We start from the raw sequence: 20690 nt of genomic DNA on the forward strand, positions 1-20690 counted from the left end.
ATGGCACACATGAACTCCCTCGGTAGATAATAATGCTGGGCCTTACGTCTCATGTGTGTAGCATATATGTCTGCCAATTGTCTCTGGCCTTTACCAACTATTTTACTGCCCAGCTTAACAATTCTGGATAGCTTGTTTCTGTTCTTAACCCCCAGGTTTCCAAACCAAGTATACATATCAAATGTCAGCACACTCTCAATCAGACTCCTGTGCACAGTCTCTAAAATTTCCTTGCTGACCCCATATGAGTTCAACTTCCTAAGTAGATATAAACGCTGCATCGCCTTTTTAAAAATGCAAACTCACGGCTAACAGCTCGATGTCAGGGCTACAGAATCTCTCCTTCACATGGACATGTCCAGGGTTACACCATCTGTTGTTGATGTACACAGCAAGCCCCCCTCCTTTCTTCTTACTGCTCTGTCTGTGATCTCTGTCCGCCCGCACAATCTAAAAGTCTGAAACAGTGACGTTTGAGTCTGGAATAAGTTCCTGCGGCCATGTCTCGGTCAAACACACAACACTGCATTCCCGATACTCCCGCTGTAGCCTCGTCAGCACTCCAAGCTCGTCCATCTTGTTGGCAAGGGACCTGACATTTCCCATGACGGTCGAGGGAAGAAAAGGTTTATATTTTCTCCTCCTCGCTCTCCGTATGACCCCAGCCCTGCATCCTCTTCGTCTCCTCTTTAACTGGCCGGCTATATGGGATCTCGCTCCAGGCACTAGTATGGGTTTGGAGAGTGCAATCAGCTGGTCGCGAAGGTAAACAATATTCCCGTTGGCATGGTGAACTCGGCAAGAGGAATATCAACCAAATGAGGTGTTTGGCCAACAGAAAGCACAACCAGACACACAAAAAAAGACAATTACACAAAAACGTTATCAGAGCTGCTGTAACAGGCTGCCACTAGTAACAATCCAATCATATGAATGAATGTGGTGAATGTCACTGGGGGACGGTGTGCATATGGTTCCTCTGTGCTTTGTTGATGGTTCAGCGTAGCTGTGCTTTGCTTGTCTCAGTTTTCTGCCTGACAGGCTGTGCTTACCTGAGCTGTGCTGACAGCTGAGGAGTCTCTCCGCTCCTCACTCACACATCAGCTCACAGGATCTGACACACTGTGCATTTGGATCCTCTGTGCTGTGCTTCACCTGACTCACTGTTCTGATTGGCAGGGTGTACCTACTGGAGGGGGCTGATACAGCTGAGAGTCTCTGTTCTGGTCTTGCGATGGGAAGAGAGGAGGAAGATTTCTGGTGCGTCATTTTCACTTTCTCATTAAGCTACATTGTAATTCACTTCCCAAATAACAATTATACAGGAAACAAATTTAGTCAGTATGAATTAGAACTAAAAATATGTATGGTGTGTGTGGTATATTGTAAAATGATTAATGACATTGTCCTGTTGGGGGCGCTATGGTAATGGTATGTAGGTGCTGGAGTGGGACTTAAAGGAACACGCCACCCAATGTCAGTAGTAATATATGTTCTTACCTTAACTTTCACGAGTTGAGTCATACCTCTCCCGTGTCCGTACGTGCACTCAAACGCTCTGGTGCGCGGCTGGACTGTGTTAGCATGTTGCTATGCTAGCGGGCTTTGACGGCAACTAAGCGTAGAAGTAATCAAAAACATCCACGTTTTACCGACTTAAATACAGTTGCACGAGTAGTTAATAGAAATGCTACGGCCACGCAACATGAAACGTGGCGATTTTCCAAGCGAATAAACCGGAGAACTACAATGTGTGGCGCAATAGCACTTGGGAGTAGTTCGACCTAGCGTAGTAGTATTGTTAACACCTAATTGTAGATCCTATCCACCACAGAGTTTAGAATCCATGCTGGATCGACCCTCAGCCTCTCCCTCCCCTCTGAGCGAGAGAGAGGCACACACACTAGAGATGCGCTGATGGGCTATTATTTCAACCATAACTGCATAGCAAAACTTATCATCCATCAGCCATCCATCAACACCAAAGTTTTTTGACCAATGTTAGAAATGGCACCAGTCCACCATCCGCTGGTTGTTTTAATGTAGGCTATATGGGTGATGCAGCGCTGCTGACGTGAGGCTAGAAAGCCCTTGCTTGTTCTAGGAAGACTGATCCAATGCAGCAAATATATTAAAAGGCTAAAGTCGTACATTGGCTATGTTGTAGCCTATCCCCAGAATATCAGCAGCAAACTCAGTCTCTGTCTCGCAAAACAGTCTCCAAATAAAACGCACATCGGCCTGTTGCCTTTTCTGCCAGCTTGTGAAAATATATCGTCCAAAATGTTTGATTGCATTGCATTCTCCACATTTTTAGCTACATTTTCATGTACCACATCAGCATTTTTGTTCAGTGAATCTTTTGTAAATTGCTTTGAAATGAATTGCGCTGTCTGTCTGAAAAAGACGCGCTCGTGCAGTCAAAATGAATGGGAGTCTTCAGAACAGGCTTTCAGTCACCCTGACATAACAGTGTGTAAAGTAGCCTATAATGTGAATGACTTGTTATTTTATCAAGGATTTCTTTCTTTTTGCAAAAAATAAAGTACAATAGGCATTAATTAGTAGGCCATGAGCATGTTGAAATTATGTGGCAAATTGCGTTTTTTATTACAATGATAAAATTGTAAAAGGACGTGACCGAAGCTGAGGCAAGCCAGGCAATAGGCCCGACGGTAATTGTAAAGCAATTTACAAAAGATTCACTGAACAAAATTGCTGATGTGGTACATGAAAATGTAGCTAACACAGTCCAGCCGCGCACCAGAGCGTTTGAGTGCACGTACGGACACGGGAGAGGTATGACTCAACTCGTGAAAGTTAAGGTAAGAACATATATTACTACTGACATTGGGTGGCGTGTTCCTTTAAGGGAGAGGAAATAAAGTGAGAGCATGTTCGGAACACAGTTGACTGACTCAAGCGTAATTGAATTCAAGGAACACAACAGTGTGAGCATGGAAATGGTCAGTCTTATATTCCTTCCCTTCCCTTCAGGCTGGAGATTCTCCACTATGGAGATTCCTCTCCTGAATCTGAAACCTCTGGACTGGATCTAGATCTGCTGTTCCCCTCACATATCTCTGACATCATACTGAGGGAGATCCTCCACAGTTTCCATCAGCTGAGACGTTTCACAGACAAGTGAGAAATAGTTTTTTTATGGGTTTGTGTGTGTGTGTGTATAGTATAGTATGTATACCGTATTTTCCGGACTATAAGTCACACTTTTTTTCATAGTTTGGCTGGTCCTGCGACTTATAATCAGGTGCGACTTATATATGAAAAAAATTATATAATTGAACATGTTTTTAAATGTTAATTTATATTAACTGACATGAACCCTACATAAAACTTAATCGTCTACAGCCTTGAGAGAGCGCTCTCAAATGCACAAGTTGTGAAACACACGTGCATACTTAAATCCTCAAATTACTGCCGGGATTCTATTTATAGCTGGGCCTCAGATTCGGACAAATAAAAGCCAGTATAATTTTGTTTCAATTTAAGTCATAAAATAGCTCTTCTTAATAATTTATATTGTTGGTTGGTTTAATATTGTTGCCAACGAAGTCATTGTCCTACACCATGAGTCTCCAACACATTGCTCTCAAGCTACCAGTAGCACGCAGCCCCAGGTTAACCTACATTTAAACACAATTGTTGCTGCCAGGCATCAGCCTATGAATTTTATAAAAAAGTAAATCATGCATAATTTAAAAAATAACAAAATTCTTAGACCTCTTTGGCTATACGGAATAAGGTTTCCCTTGCAGCACAGCACACGTTCCATGAATGAATGAAAGCGGATGCCTTATCTCGCAATAAGCGGATGGACATCCCGACACTCTTTCATACATGAAACTTAATAGTGACCCAATGCCATTGATAGCCTACCGGTATGCTGCTCCAAACGAAAAGTATAGGCCTATGTCTCACAGTAAAACACAAGAAATGAAGGCCTATAGCTGACTCGAATAGGCTACAAGCCATGGTCCAAATAAAGGTGCTGTGCTTTGCCCAGCCATAAATTCAGGATTCACGATAGTCTGTCCCTAAACATTCCTCACCCGTTATCTGGACATGCATGAAAACATTTGAAAACAAAACTCACTGCCATGTAATATTTGATCGCTGTTTTGCTACTAATTATCTTTCACGTGAATACACACAGAAAGTGAAAGTAGGCCTACTATGCGCTCCGTGTCTGTAGCTGTCTGTTCACGTCCGCAATCGATTATAACGTTCCTCAAATGGAGAACACATCCATGTTCTCTCGCGTTATATTATAGGCTGTCATGCTTCTGTGTTTGCGGTTCCTGATCGATAAACGTTTGTTTTCCTTTCCTGTCGATAGCGGTTGATGTAGAAGCACGTAATAGGCTATAATAATTTTACTTTAGCGGTGACAAATCCTGCTGAGAGAGAGAGAGAGCAAAGAGAGAGAGGCACCCCCAAAGTGGTCCTGCGCGTGCGTGTGTGTGTCTCTGCATGGGGTTCAATTGAAGTCAGAGTTGGTCGGCTTTCAGGCCGCTCCATTATTAGATTAACGTCAGACAGCGCTGTAAAATGTGTGGGAATTTCTCGCATTATGATGGCTAGCGTTGCAGTACTTTTATTAGTATGCTCAATACTTAGTAATAATTTATGCGCACTCCCGCGCTGAAATTTAGGCCCTGGTTTTAAATGCGCATCTTTTTTTCTCTCGCTCTCTCAGCGAGCATTTGTTCTGCTGCCAGCTTGTCTCAATACGCTATATCGTCCAAAATGCTTGATTGCATTTCATTCTCCACATTTTTAGCTAAAATTCCATGTACCACATCAGCATTTTTGTTCAGTGAATCTTTTGTAAATTGCTTTACAATAGCGTCGGGCACTTGTCAGCAGCCTTCGGCTTGCCTCTTGCCACTATTCACTCCTTCGTCTTCAAGATTCCCTGTAGAATTCTCAATATTTTTGGCCTCAATGTGTTCAGTTACATAGTCTGTCTGTTCTTAGTCTTGGATTTTGTGAAATAAATTTCTAAATATCACCTGCTTGCTGCAGCTTCGGTCTGCACGTCCTTTTAAAACCGCATATTTTTCTCTCTCGAGCATTTAATCTGCTGCCGGCTTGTCTCTCCACATCGTCCAAAATGCTTGATTGCATTGCATTCTCCACATTTTTAGCTACATTTTCATGTACCATATAAGCATTTTTGTTCAGTGAATCTTTTGTAAATTGCTTTACAATTACCGTCGGGCCTATATGCCTATTGCCTGGCTTGTCTCAGCTTCGGTCACATCCTTTTAAAAACGTCTTTTTCTCTATCGTGAGCATTTAATCTGCTGCCAGCTTGTGACTCCACATCGCCCAAAATGCTTGATTGCATTGCATTCTCCACATTTTTTGGAAAAATTTCATGTATCATATCAGCATTTTTGTTCAGTGAATCTTTTGTAAATTGCTTTACAATTACCGTCGGGCCTATAGGCCTATCGCCTGGCTTGCTTCAGTCACGTCTAAAACTGCATCTTTTTCTCTCTTGTGAGCATTTAATCTGCTGCCAGCCTGTGACTCCACATCGCCCACAATGTTTGATTGCATTGTATTCTCCACATTTTAGATACATTTTGGTGTACCACATGGTATTTTCTTTCAGTGAATCTTTTGCTTTGCAATGACCTTACCTCCTCTTGGCTGCCTTCACTCCTTTGTCTTCATTAACATTAATCTTTTTGGCCTCAATAATCCAGTTACATAGTCTCTGTTTTTGGTTTTGGATTTTGTGAAATACATTTCTAAATAAATGCGACTTATAGTCCAGTGCGACTTATATATGTTTTTTTCCTGTTCATGACGCATTTTTTGACTAATGCGACTTATACTCAGGAGCGACTTATAGTCCGGAAAATACGGTATATACTCTTTTGATCCCGTGAGGGAAATTTGGTCTCTGCATTTATCCCAATCCGTGAATTAGTGAAACACACTGCACACAGTGAGGTGAAGCACACACTAATCCCGGCGCAGTAAGCTGCCTGCAACAACAGCGGCGCTCGGGGAGCAGTGAGGGGTTAGGTGCCTTGCTCAAGGGCACTTCAGCCATGGCCTACTGGTCGGGGTTCGAACCGGCAACCCTCCGGTTACAAGTCCGAAGCGCTAACCAGTAGGCCACGGCTGCCCCAATAGTGTGTGTGTGTGTGTGTGTGTGTGTGTGTGTGTGTGTGTGTGTGTGTGTGTGTGTGTGTGTGTGTGTGTGTGTGTGTGTGTGTGTGTGTGTGTGTGTGTGTGTGTGTGTGTGTGTGTGTGTGTGTGTGTGTGTGTGTGTGTGTGTGTGTGTGTGTGTGTGTGTGTGTGTGTGTGTGTGTGTGTGTGTGTGTGTCAAGAGCATAATCAGCATCTGGTAACACTGGGTTCCTTTTTGTGTGTTTCTGTTTCTGTGTGTGTGTGTGTGTGCGCGCGTGTGTGTATGTTCGAATGTTCCCCTCGTCCTTTATGATAAGGTTTTATTACATAACGCTCAATTGGATTCGCGGTTCCTTTATCAACATATGTTGCGCACGGCGGCGCACAAACACCCAGCACTTCTTGATCGATGATGGAATGAATACAAAAACAAAAACTCAATGTTCGTTCACCGTGTATTAACACCATAAATATTTAACAAATAATCTCCCCCTTTCAGTCAAAAACAGCTTTTAAACCACCCTCCCCTCCCACAGCCGGCTTGGTCCCTGCACCCCGACAAACAATCACAACAAACAATTTACACAATTTCACAACAGTTCAACGAGGACAAATAATCAGTCTCTTACAATCTCAGTCCATGTGCGGCATCCGCCTGCTTCAGAAATAAAGAAAAAAGAAAGTCTTTGCCTCACCGCAGCCTTGTTTGAGTTTACGATATTCAGGAAAATGCCCAGTCCGACGCGTTTAATCCATAAAGTGGAAAAGACGATTGCGGTTTTGATTGCGCTCCAAAAACAGTCCACGTTGTCCACCAAAAAATAGTAATCCCAAAAAATACGATTGGAAAAAAAGTAACAGCGTCTTCCCAGGTAACCTGTCCCCATTTACTCCCACCTGTCATCTCTACCTGCGGCGCTCTTTCATTCAAAAACTTGTCAGTCTCTCTTCATTGGTCCGTCTATCAGACCAACCCACCTCCCAGCCTACAACTTGTGTGTTTCATAAAGGGGCAGCATAACATATTTAAATACAAAGCAACATTGAAAACAAAGTCAATAACATTTCATTGCTCATGGTTTCAGCTTCTAGTTCATTTTAAAAGTGACAAATCTTTAGTTTGTGTATTTGTTACAGTGTGTGTAGGATTAAAGAGCATGATGATTGTAACGGTGCGGCTGCCCGTTACGGCTACAGTTTATTTCATACGGGAGCTAAATCCAAAGAACGGACAACGTGTTTTACAAACACACTTTATTTGCACACATGAACACGAACGGCACCCAGCATGGGTGCAACGGCAACTGCAAAACACAAACGCATACGGGACAATATTAATTATCAGCCTTACTTTCAGGGTAGTGTTGACGAACTGACCGAAGTGTCGGTTAAATAACCCGGTTCGTGTCACTGAGCCGGGAGAATCGAGTGCCAAACGTCAAAAACCGACTCAGTGTTCCTAACATCATTTGTTTTCACATACAGAGCAATGCTGGCTTGATTGGCTGTGCTCGAGTAGGGTGACCAGACGTCCCGAAAAATTCGGGACAGTCCCGATATCCAAGCAGTTGTCCCGAATCCCGAATCCTGCCCTAATTGTCCCGAAAATTATACTCAATCGGAATACTAAGTAGTTATTTTCTGATAAACATTAAAAACTGTCCGTAGAGAGGTTGAGTCGACTGCATGCAGCCCCCGACGGCAGCTAAGTGTCTGGATGCAGCCCGGCTACTTTGTTTCTTTTTGACGTTCTATAATTAGTCGCGAATATGCACTGATTTCGCGAAGCCGAGGACATTGAATGTGCAGGCAGCGCAGCAGGCAGAGCCAGCGTGTGTGCAAAAAAAATACGTCAGAAGTTCGGCCTAATGTCCATGTCATTTTAACATAATCTACTTAATCTAACAATTATTTTGTATTCTTACTTAATGACCCATAATTTTGGCAAGGCTTGTTATTAGCGTTAGGCTATTATCCTTATTCTGAAAGGTCTGATTTTGAGGCAGACTTGATGTTTGAATAAAAATGTGTTTTGGTACAGGTTTGAAAATTCGCTGTGTAGCCCGCGAAAAAAAAAAAAGCGTCCCGAATTTCAGCCAATCTCATCTGGTCACCCTATGCTCGAGTGTTCTCGTCGCTACTCTTTCATCGTATCGCGTATTAGCGCCTCTACTGGAGTGGTAGTCTAATCAGTCAAACTATGATGAGCCTGTATGGCTCTGGGCCTCATAACCGTGGTTGTCAAACGAGTCAAACAGTTCGCTAGGTTCTCCGGGCCTCGTAACCGTGGCTGCCACACGAGTCAAACAGTTCTCGGCAAGTTGTAATCAACCGATCACATAAGCCTTTCTAGTGCAAACTAAATGCTTATGTTCATGGAAATGTTATCGATGGGAAAGTATTATATCACATACCTACAAATACACATAGGCCTAATGATATCTTAGTAGTCATGTTAAATAAATGCTTAGAAGTGAATGACTGTAGGCTGCAGGCTGTCACGAGGAGACAGAATGAGACCGAATGTAACCGTGCAGAACCGCTGTACCCTTTATCTTGTCAGGCTACTGAAGGAGACCGTAACCGAGGTATGAGTCTAATCAAACGGGTGTTATCACAAGTTTGAGTTATCAACCGATCGCAGAAACCTATTTATTTCTCGTGCATCTTAGGTGATTGTGTAGCCTACATAGAGGTTCATAGGCTACATTACCGATGGATATAAAATACAAATACACGTCATGTTATCTTGGTAGTTATGTTAAATGAGATGTTTGTTGGTAGGTAGGCTGTCACGAGGACTGTACAACAGGTTAGAGACCGTAACCGTGCTAATGCATGAATAATCAAACGGGTGTCTAGGTTCTTGGTAAGTTGAGTTATCAGCTGATCCCAAAAGCCTTTATGTTTCGTGCATCTTGGAATTGTTCATTGAAATTCATATCCTAAATTACAAAGGGGGGAAATATTATATGACATAGGCTATGTTATCTTGGTAGTTAAGTTAAATGTTAGAAGTGAATAGGCTATTGGTAGGCTCACGAGGAGACCGCGCGCACAGCTGACTACTGAACAAGACCGAATGTAGGCTAACCATGGGCAGTGCTTGAGTCTAGTGTAGGTCAATATGAGTGTGTATGTCAGCTAATTTCAGAGACATGGAGAAGTAACGCGCGATATAAACCCTTCCCCCCCGTCGCGCGAACCGGTGACCGAATCTATTAACTCGGTAGGCCAACCAACGACCGTCCGGTTGAACCGACTTGCGTATAAGAGTCGGTTGTCCCATCACTATTTCAGGTTGGCCAACTGAAGGTTGAGGGAACACGGACATTCAGCAAACTTTTCATTGTGCCGGACAATAGCGCTTCCTGGTCTGGGGACTGAGAAAAGACCCGACGGAAAGTCGCAAGGAACATTATACGTTCGTGGAGTGTGACGTACTGCACAAGCAGAGGTCAAGTGTGCAGGGCAAGAGGGGTGTTTGGGACGTTCTGGTTATTTATGATGTGTATTAGGTTATGAAATTAGATAATAGGATTGCCTTGTTATGAAACTGGGTTTTATGGTATGGAATGTATTATTGGATATTTATATAGAGAAGATGCGTTTTGTTAATTGATTGATTGATTGATTGTGCATTGGTTTAGTCGGCAGAGTTACATTTTCTGGTGGGACTAGGGTTGAGGGCAGAAGGAGGTAGAATGGTCTGAGGTGAGCAAGTGATTGCCCCTGCTTATAGGCCTAAAACTCGTTTTGTGATTTGCAGCAGTTTACCCCATAATTGAAGAGGGTGGTCAAAGTTAATTGTGATATGTTTTGAGAGTTTAGTGATTGATTTGAGATTTTTGTTTGGAGTTTGTTTGTTTTTTATTTAATTTTTCCGATTTCTCCATACTGATCCATCAATGCTCAGCTGCTAAGGTGGAAATAAAACCTGGCTATTTTTGAGAAACATCACCACTGTCTCCTGTTTCCATCACCGCAACGCCATCCCGATCACAATGATCATGTGGTAACCCTGGGTTCCTTATGATGTGTTTTCTAAGACCACTCTGTGTGTGTGTGTGTGTGTGTGTGTGTGTGTGTGTGTGTGTGTAGGAGTCTACAGCATAATGAGTGTGTGGATGCTCTGTTGTCCTGGCTGGCCTCTCTGCCTGATCTGAAGGGGGTGAGTCTGGAAGTGAGCTGCCTGACTGAGATCTGGGCCACCAGGATCCTCCAACTCATCCACACCTGCCCCAGTCTAAAGAGAGCAGAGTAAGAGACACCTTTTATACATTTTTTTATAGTTTTATAATTAGATTAAAAAATGTATCGAATTAATTACATACTCTGTGATTAATTAATCTAAATTAATCGCATATATAATTTTTGCTGTGAAAGTATTTTAAATATTTAAATTCAAATGAATCATTAAATAATCAGCATTAGTGAAATTAAAGTTCAAAAACTCTTCTATTATTATTTTCACCGTTACCCTAGGAAATAATGGCCATAATAATCTATGATATGACCTAATATGCTATGAGGAAATCAATTCAAAAGTGCTTCGGGAAGACGTTTTTTTTTTTTCATACAAGGCATTTCAGGCCACAGATATAACCTAGGGGACACAATGAAAATAAATTAACACTCCCCTGAATGTCAACACTATTTCTTTGCATTGATGTCCGACTTTAGAGTTGACAAACTCTGGTGACATTGCAGAGCGCTTTATTTTAATTGGCACTTTATTTTTATCAACATCAGGCTGTTTTTTAAAAGTAAATGTTCCAATCAATGATCTAGGCAGCACATTTTCTTCTCTCTCCTTCATTTTACAGTCTAATGGTTACTGACTAGAATGGCTCGGGGTCAAAGGTCATACAGAATCGATTAATCTGCGTTATTTTTTTTAATCAGTTATTTTTTCTCAAATTAATTAATCGAAATGAATCAGTTATTTTGACAGCCCTATTTATAATATCATAATTACTGATGTTCTAAAGAAAATACAATCAGATATGTCCACTGTTGGTCAATAACAGATAACAGGGAGGTAAGCTGAATACACTAGGTGAGATCTGAACACAAAAACACACTCACATGAAAATAAATGATGAGACTGACCTGCACTGCAAATACTATAAACACAATCTGATGGAACTGTAGCCAAGAATACTGGACCTTCCAGGTGTCTCTGTACTACACCTGAGACACATTCTCATTCTCATTCCTGAGACACATTCTCATTCTCATTCACATTCCTGAGACACATTCTCATTCTCATTCTCATTCTCATTACAGTGCATGAAAATGCACTGTACTGTTCTTCCTAGGCTTCTTCTTCTTCTTCTTCTTCTTATTCTTCTTCTTCTAACGCAGTTAATGCAGCTTCAACCATTTAACGTAGAAACTTCATTCAAACTGCGTTGCGTAGGTCTTACTTAGGACATGTGGGCTTTGTATTTTTCATCTTTGTAACTTTTATAATTTTTAAACTATTAATTAAAAACTACTCAAAATTTCCCCATAGACTTAACATTATGATTATGACATCACAATACGGCCGTTAAGCAATTAGAATCCTATGGCAGGTGTTCGGGCCACCTGCATCAACTGCCAGTCTCAGGCTTTAAGCATACAAACTGGCCCTATTAAGACTACACATCCTGTTCAACTGCTTCCTCTGCCAAAAACTGTTTCAAAATAAAAGTCCTCACTACAATATTTCACTGTTAAACAATTTAACCCTTTAAACTACTGAACTTTTTAACTGCTCAGCCATTGTAACTGTTACTTGTCATCAACTATGACTCCTACCCACTGTAGCTAGTTAGCATGGTTAGCATATTAGTATGCTAGCATGCTAGCATGTTAGCATGCTAGTTAGCATTTTTAGCAAAACTGTTAAAAATGATTAGCTAAGTTAGCTAAGTAACATGGTTAGCATAGTTAGCATGCTAGCATGTTAGCATGCTAGTTAGCATTTTTAGCAGAACTGTTAAAAAAGATTAGCTAAGTTAGCTAAGTAACATGGTTAGCATAGTTAGCATGCTAGCATGTTAACATGCTAGTTAGCATTTTTAGCAAAACTGCTAAAAATTATTAGCTAAGTTAGCTAAGTAACATGGTTAACATAGTTAGCATGCTAACATGTTAGCATGCTAGTTAGCATAGTTAGCAAAACTGTTAAAAATGATTAGCTAAGTTAGCTAAGTAACATAGTTAGCATGCTATGAGACACTCACTATATCCTCTGAACGTAGCCTTCACGTCCACAGTCATGTAGCAGTTATCAACGTTCATGATGTGAAATGAGTTTAAACTCTTTAGAGACTAGTGTCATGATGATGTCAGACATGTAATTTGGTGAGTTCCTGTGCTGCTGGTGTTTGTCCATCAATGGATTAGTTTTGGGGTGAGGGGTGCTGCCCCCACCTCTCATCACACACAGTACACTAATAGAAGCCACTCTGAACACTCTGAAAGAGGCGCCGTTGGGAGTTTTGGATCAGGATCCTCTCCCTCGTCCACGCCTGTCCCAGTCTACAGGAGGTCAGGTTATTGACCTTCATGCTGTGTACAAACCTGTGATCAGTCACCTGTGAGTCTGAGTTTTTACCTGATAAGGTGTGTTTCATTCAACAGGTTTAAAACCGCTGTTTATGATGAGAGTTTGGAGGAGGAAGAAGGTTTGTTGCTGGAGGAGGGGATCTGCTTACTGCAGGAGGCTCAGAGGCGTCCAGACTGCACCATCAAACTTACAGGGTAATTTTACACAGTTTAGTTGTTGGTGCTTTATGAATGGACTCGCACATCACTGGATAAAAATTTAAATCTCTCATATCAAAGGGCCTCTCTGCATATAAAATGGCACGGAGATGAAATATGAAATTACTATCTATGTATAAAGCAAGAAGCGTCTGTGTGTGCGGATGTCTGTGGCATGCATATCTCGCTGACCGTGTCTTGCTATGTTGTTTGAATAAGAAATGCAAAAGATGACGTTAAATATATCGGTAAAAGAAGCACACATGGGCTTTCGTCGCTAGCCACTCCCCCTCCCACACAGCACTGTACTGTAAACTGCCAGTGAGGATGGAAGCAGGGCTTTGGCAGAACTGGATCAGTGTAGGTTACACGGGTAAAAGGTTAAGTGAGTGCAAGATGTGTTAACATGTCTGACCTTAACAATAAAGACCGCCCTGTATGCGGTTTGCTTGCATAAAATGACTGCGGATTTTGCAACATCACGCCAAAACACAGGTATGCAGTGGCTCTTCAAAATAGCCCAGGCTACTTTGGACTGTCTTTAGACTTTAAATAAGCAAACGACAATTCCAACTGCAAGGTCCTAAATTGAAACAAGCGATAATGGTCCGGAATTAAAGAACGTCTCAGAATGCCACACATGCAAAGCATAACCAGTGACAAGCAACAAGTGGCAGACAGAGTGTGATGTCACTAGGCCACCAGAGACTGTTTTTGAGTCACACCGTTGCAAATTTCATATGATGATGCATCATTCCACAAAATGGTTTGTTTTCTCTATCATCAAGTTATTCAATAGGCTAAGCATATAGCCTTGACTCAAAAAAGCTGTTAGGATTATGTCATTTTGATTTGTAAAAAATATCATATGCAGCCATGCTAAAATTCTGCTCACTTACCTTTTTATTATATTATTATTACACAGCTCTTCACAAGGCAAGTAAAACGCTTCGTCGGTTTGAATGGGATTTCCCAAAGTTCAACGGTAAAATATTTTCATGTAATTACCGCTGCAAACATATAATTGACGTTGTCAATGGCAACGGGTTTTGTGCTTCTGATACGTCTTTCATATCCCTACGCAAGGACTGGAACTTCATTCAAAAGTGAAAGCAGACGGTGGATCAGCTGTGAATGTTTGATTCAAGTTCATCGTGTGTTGTTGCGAACTATTTGTTTCTCAGCAAATGCCACAATGAACGGTAACAAAAAGACTAGGCTGCGCGTCGGGGTCCGGTTCGCCCTGTCGGGACTTATTTTCCCAATAATGACCGGCGTTCTATACATTATCCCTTACTTATATTATCTGTATTCATTATTGAATGCTTACCTGGAATTATGTTTTATGTTGGAATTATGTATTAACAAGGCATGTATTTGGGCTACAGGAATAGCATGTTTGAACGGGCACTGCACTAGTTAGTACAATAACTAGAATGCAACAAGACAATTAAGCGTTATGAAAAAACTAAATGAACCACAGGTATGGGATGCTAAATTATATTTTGGGATAAATGAGGCCAAATATTAAAAAATAATTTAAATTCAATGTGAAACAAACACACAGCTTTTCAAATTACAACTCTATTCCATCCATTTTCAGTAATACTGTATTCACAAACCCACTCTCTTTCAGTGGCAAACACTACCCTCTAGTGGTCATACTGAGGTACTGCATCTAAAACCACAGGAACAGCATAATGGGCATCGTCATGTTGCTAAACCTGCCAATGACTAAAAATCAAAACATGCACAAAGCATTTAATTCACTGAGCGATATCGGCTACCTGCATAAAGGGTCAACAGATACAAAGTGTTGGACAGACAGGGCATGTTATCTGGTCTGCATGAACAAAATACACTCACATGGTATTGAATTCCATGTTTCAGTTCCTGAGACAACAGTAAGTAAACATTATAAGAAAGTTGAAATGGTCACACAAATGTGAAACTAGGTTTACAGTCTAGGAGGCAGGACATCCTTCACACTTTGTAGACCACCACATGACATACAACACACAAACCATTAAACACAAAACATATAAAACAGACCGTAGAACAAGTTGCTGAGTAAACATTACAAGGAAGTTGAAATGGTCACACAAATGTGATTCCATTTTGCTGTTGATGTTATTATAGAGTTTTAATGAGTTATACCGAATTATAATCATGATTTTATTTTATAACGGACCCCACCTGCAGCAGCAGTCTGCGATTACAGCATGAAGAGACCAAATAAAAGCTACTGCTCTCGTCTATTGAGGATCTCACCTTTAATATGTGAACTGATTAACTGTGTGTGTGTGTGTGTGTGTGTGACTCTCTCTGGTTCTTAAACCCACAGGAAGCGCTGCTGTAAAGCCACTGAGAAGTGCACTGAGTTTAAGGACAGAAACCTTAGCTGTAATGAACTGTGGACGATTAGAATGGAGGGAGAGTCCTACACTGAGAAAAGAGGAGAGGAGGAGAGTGAGGAAGAGGAGAGTGAGGAAGAGGGGGGTGAGGAAGAGGAGGGTGAGGAACATGAGAGTGAGGAAGAGGGGTATGAGGAAGAGGATGGTGAGGAAGAGGAGAGTGGGGAAGAGGAGGGTGAAGGAGGCTCTGGGGTAAATGGAAGAGAGAGGGAGGGATCTTCCTCACGTCTCCAAACTGATGAAGAGATGGCAGCAGAAGAGCGAGCTGCAGCAGTCCAACACAACCAGCAGAAGCACAAGAAGAAAAAGAAGAAATGTGTTTTACTGTGATCTGCCCTCCCAGCACTGAGAGTGTTGGATTCAGAACTTTAGATGTGTATGTCCCAGCACTGAGAGTGTTGGATTCAGAACTTTAGATTTGTATGTCACAGCACTGAGAGTATTGGATTCAGAACTTTAGATTTGTATGTCACAGCCAGTGTTGGGAACGTTACTTTAAAAAAGTAATTAGTTATAGTTACTCACTACTTGTTCCAAAAAGTAACTGAGTTAGTAACTGAATTACTCTATGATAAGAGTAACTCGTTACCAGGGAAAGTAACTATTTGCGTTACTGTTAAAAAAAAAGTTGCTATATGTCAAAGAATTTGGATTTTTTGAGCAGTTTTGAAAAGCCAGTTGAAATTAGTAGAACAGACAGGTGTTTGTAGGCTACATACCTTTCTATATTTATTAGATAGATAGATACTTTATTGATCCCCAAGGGAAAATTCAAGATATTGCACATCGACAGACCTACGGTTGACTTCAGCCTGTGTCATAGGTTTTTGAGGCAGAAAGATCTAGCTTTTGCTGCTTGGAGAACTTTGCTCCGAGTCCTTCTTTGCTAGTGGATGGCGAGCTATCATCTGTGGTGGAGGTAGGCTATCGGTGTTTTTGGCCACTAGCTTGGATGCGTGTGTGAGATGCCTCATTAAATAAGAGTTGCTCACAACGGATGTCGACAAAGTCTTCGCTCCTGGACATAATGTAGCCTACACATTACATGAACGTTCTTGCCTTTGACCACAATGAATTTGAAGTAGTGCTTATATCTCCACCTTGAAAATGCCAACTTTTCATCGGATTGCTCCTGACCTCTGCTGTTTCATCGAATCTCTACTTTAGCTGTTGCGTGTGTGTGTGGCGCGTGTGCTGGCAAGTGTGTAAAAACACTGGCTCTGATTGGCTATCATGAAACATGACTCTGCCTTAGCCAATCATAATCACTTACGTCGTTATTAACCCACCTCCTCACTAGCTGTGAGCCAGGGGTGCGTTCGGATTACACAGTTTATTTAATCAATGCAAAGTAAGTAACGCACCGCATTTAACGTCCAGTAACGTTAACGGCGTTGTAACGTTGTAAAAAGTAATTAATTAGATTACTCCGTTATTGACAAATTAACGCCGTTAGTAACGCCGTTATACTTAAACGCCGTTACTCCCAACACTGGTCACAGCACTGAGAGTATTGGATTCAGAACTTTGGATTTGTATGTCACAGCACTGAGAGTATTGGATTCAGAACTTTAGATTTGTATGTCACAGCACTGAGAGTATTGGATTCAGAACTTTAGATTTGTATGTCACAGCACTGAGAGTATTGGATTCAGAACTTTAGATTTGTATGTATGTCCCAGAGCTGAGAGTGTTGGATTCAGAACTTTAGATTTGTATGTCCCAGAGCTGAGAGTGTTGGATTCAGAACTTTAGATTTGTATGTCCCAGAGCTGAGAGTATTGGATTCAGAACTTTAGATTTGTATGTCCCAGAGCTGAGAGTGTTGGATTCCGAACTTTAGATTTGTATGTCCCAGAGCTGAGTGTTGGAGTCAGAACTTTAGATTTGTATGTCCCAGCACTGAGAGTATTGGATTCAGAACTTTAGATTTGTATGTCACAGCACTGAGAGTATTGGATTCAGAACTTTAGATTTGTATGATCATGATTAGTTTATGTCCTGATGTTTCTGTTCTCTATTGTCTGGAGACCATCTCTCCACTCCGTTACATATTCCATATGTACACTGTAGGGGGGAATGACCCCCCACCTGCCAAGGACCGTGGACAGGCTTTAAGACACACCAGCTCGCCCGGACACGCCTACACCCGCACCTATAAAACACCTGTGTTGGCGTGTAATCACTGGTTGTTTGATCTCCGCTGTTACGTGTTAGGAAGGTTTGTGTGCAAGTCGGACTACAGCTTTCAGTCCACTTACCTTGGACGTCTGTCTACGGGCAGCCTCCCTGGATTGTTGTAGCCTTTCCATTCTCCTCTTTGGCTTGAAGGTTGTGAAATCCCTCGGCAATGTATTGTGCACGTGTAACCCGCGGCTCACGCGTTGTTGGGGAATCCTTGCTTGGCAGGCTTGGGTCAGCTATAAGCAAGTGAACTATCCGTTCCAGCTTCTTAAGCCGGTGTCCGGCTCTCGGCGGTATGATGTTGCGTCCACGCAGGAGTCTATCTGCAGGAGCCCTGCAGCTTGGTGCTCCGGTCACTGGGAATTGCAGCGCTGTTTCCTGAGCCCACGGGTAGCTTTGGCCTCCTCGCTATTCACACTGACCTGAACAAGCGGCCAGCGGCGTCGCTCATTCCCCACCTACCAAGCGACTGCTGCACCTTTTCGTCTGATGCTTTCACAGTGGCTCTTCGCCCCAACCCAGCCTTTCTACCCAACGTCCTGACTGACCTCCACCTGTCCCAGTCAGTGAAGCTGCGCTCTCTCCCGGCCTCGGCAGCAGATCAGCTGGCAATTTGCCCGGTCTGGGCTCTGTCTGAGTACATGCGGCATACTCAGCCTCTACGGAGGTCAAGCAGGGTCTTCGTATGCTTTGACCCTTGGTGCTTGGGACAGCCTCTGTGGTAATCCCAGCTGTCCCATTGGGTTGTGGACACCATCCAGGAGGCCTACACTCTTTCGGCACCTGCCCCTCCGGGGTTGGGGCGCATTCGACGCGTGGCATGGCTGCTTCATAGCTGACACATAGTCTACACTTTACTGATCTGCACTACACTTTTTATTAGCTTTCTCTTGCTTCTCGTTTACTGACTTGATACACTTATTTATGTAAATGATGTTTTCATGGTATAAGTTAATGTTTTAATGAATGACTTTGGATTTAAGGTAACAAGCGGTGTGTGGTCTCCCGTGTGTCACTGCTACTGTGAGCAGGTAGTTCTGACACTACTGTCTGAATGTGGCAGCCAGCCCCTCCTCTGCCCAGCCTGTGCTAGCCGTGGCTCCGCAGTAAAGCTGAGAGCCCCCTTCTCTTGGTTGGCTTGCGTCTTGCGGGCCAACCTGGGTGGCCCCTGGTCACAGTGCTGGCCCTTGCGCCTGGCGGGGCCCTGTTCTGTGTTCAGGGTTGGGTCTTGCGTCTTGCGGACCCACCTGGGCTACCCATCTGCCCTCGGGCTTGGCCTTGCGTCTTGCTGAGCACCGTCCCGATCAGCATGAACATAGTGTACATTTGGACATAGTTTGTTGATGGCAAAATGGTGTTTTGGGTGTGGGCTGCTCCACGTGTGGGGTCTTAAAGGGTTACCCCGTACATATGGAATATGGAACACAGTGGAGAGATGGTCTGGAGAACATAGAGAACGTTGGGTTCTGTTGTAACTGAGTTCTATTGCCCCTGTCCTTTTGGGCACATTATATTCCACTTCAATACTTTCTTCATATGGGACACATGTCTGCAGATCTTCTCCTTGAATTTCTCTGCATGTGGTTCTCTTCCCAATGTGTGTATGGCTATGGTTATAGTGTTTATGTGTGTATGGTTATGGTTATAGTGTTTATATATGTGTGTATGGTTATGGTTATAGTGTTTATATATGGTTTGTAGAATGGGGCAGAAACAGTGAACCATGGGAAGTCTAATAGTATGCAAACAAGATTTGCTGATCATATAACTGCTTAAATCCAGCTTGCTCTAAAACAAATAAAAATGTGCGAATGCTGCAATAATAGATAACCTGTGTGGAACAAATTAGAATTAAAAGTGATTTTGCTTAGACTTAAATGTTTAAATGTTAAAATGTTTTGTTTAAGATAAGTGTGTTATGTTTAAATTAAATGTGTTTTGAACAAGTGTAAGAAAAATACATACTAATAAAATAATAATCATTAAATAATCAAACTGTATGGGAGGTCAGTGAGTTGAGCAGACATACTAGCAGTACAAAATTGTAGGCAAGTGTGGGGTCAACAAGAAGTCACCAGACAGAGGAACACGAAATAGGGAACCATTCCCTCATGGCAGGATGAGAAGCTCAAGCTAGGCCACACAGCCTGCTCAAACAGGTACAGAGAGAGATAAGCTCAAGCTAGGCCACACAGCCTGCTCCAACAGGTACAGAGAGAGATAAGCTCAAGCTAGGCCACACAGCCTGCTCCAACAGGTACAGAGAGAGATAAGCTCAAGCTAGGCCACACAGCCTGCTCGAGAAGGTATAAAGAGAGATAAGCTCAAGCTAGGCCACACAGCCTGCTCCAACAGGTATAGAGAGAGATAAGCTCAAGCTAGGCCACACAGCCTGCTCCAACAGGTATAGAGAGAGATAAGCTCAAGCTAGGCCGTACAGCCTGCTCCAACAGGTACAGAGAGAGATAAGCTCAAGCTAGGCCACACAGCCTGCTCCAACAGGTACAGAGAGAGATAAGCTCAAGCTAGGCCACACAGTCTGCTCCAACAGGTACAGAGAGAGATAAGCTCAAGCTAGGCCACACAGTCTGCTCCAAAAGGTATAAAGAGAGATAAGCTCAAGCTAGGCCACACAGCCTGCTCCAACAGGTACAGAGAGAGATAAGCTCAAGCTAGGCCACACAGTCTGCTCCAAAAGGTATAAAGAGAGATAAGCTCAAGCTAGGCCACACAGCCTGCTCCAACAGGTACAGAGAGAGATAAGCTCAAGCTAGGCCACACAGTCTGCTCCAAAAGGTATAAAGAGAGATAAGCTCAAGCTAGGCCACACAGCCTGCTCCAACAGGTACAGAGAGAGATAAGCTCAAGCTAGGCCACACAGCCTGCTCCAACAGGTACAGAGAGAGATAAGCTCAAGCTAGGCCACACAGCCTGCTCCAACAGGTACAGAGAGAGATAAGCTCAAGCTAGGCCACACAGCCTGCTCCAACAGGTACAGAGAGAGATAAGCTCAAGCTAGGCCACACAGCCTGCTCCAACAGGTATAGAGAGAGATAAGCTCAAGCTAGGCCGTACAGCCTGCTCCAAAAGGTATAAAGAGAGATAAGCTCAAGCTAGGCCGTACAGTCTGCTCCAACAGGTATAAAGAGAGAGATAAGCTCAAGCTAG

The 20690-nt window shown here is 42.7% G+C and overlaps 1 protein-coding gene across 4 annotated transcripts in view; it reads left to right on the forward strand.

Annotated features, from left to right (window-relative positions):
• The window catches only part of LOC143137493 (NACHT, LRR and PYD domains-containing protein 1 homolog), a 61458-nt gene extending 42064 nt beyond the window's left edge, over window positions 1–19394 (forward strand). For 2 of the 4 annotated variants that reach the window (XM_076297721.1, XM_076297724.1), the window contains 5 exons: window positions 1180–1260; window positions 2998–3144; window positions 10270–10428; window positions 12802–12921; window positions 15269–19394. In XM_076297721.1, the coding sequence (XP_076153836.1) occupies window positions 1180–1260; window positions 2998–3144; window positions 10270–10428; window positions 12802–12921; window positions 15269–15668 (907 nt within the window). In that variant the 3' untranslated portion in view covers window positions 15669–19394. The remainder of the gene's footprint in view (window positions 1–1179; window positions 1261–2997; window positions 3145–10269; window positions 10429–12801; window positions 12922–15268) is intronic. The other 2 variants (XM_076297722.1, XM_076297723.1) reach the window with 2 other exon arrangements.
• Window positions 19395–20690: the final 1296 nt, after the last annotated feature.

This window comes from Alosa pseudoharengus, unplaced genomic scaffold (assembly GCF_046254945.1).
Source record: "Alosa pseudoharengus isolate Yale_2024_CS ecotype anadromous, Long Island Sound unplaced genomic scaffold, YU_APseudo_1.1 YU_APseudo_1.1_scf_21, whole genome shotgun sequence".
NCBI lineage: Eukaryota > Metazoa > Chordata > Actinopteri > Clupeiformes > Clupeidae > Alosa > Alosa pseudoharengus.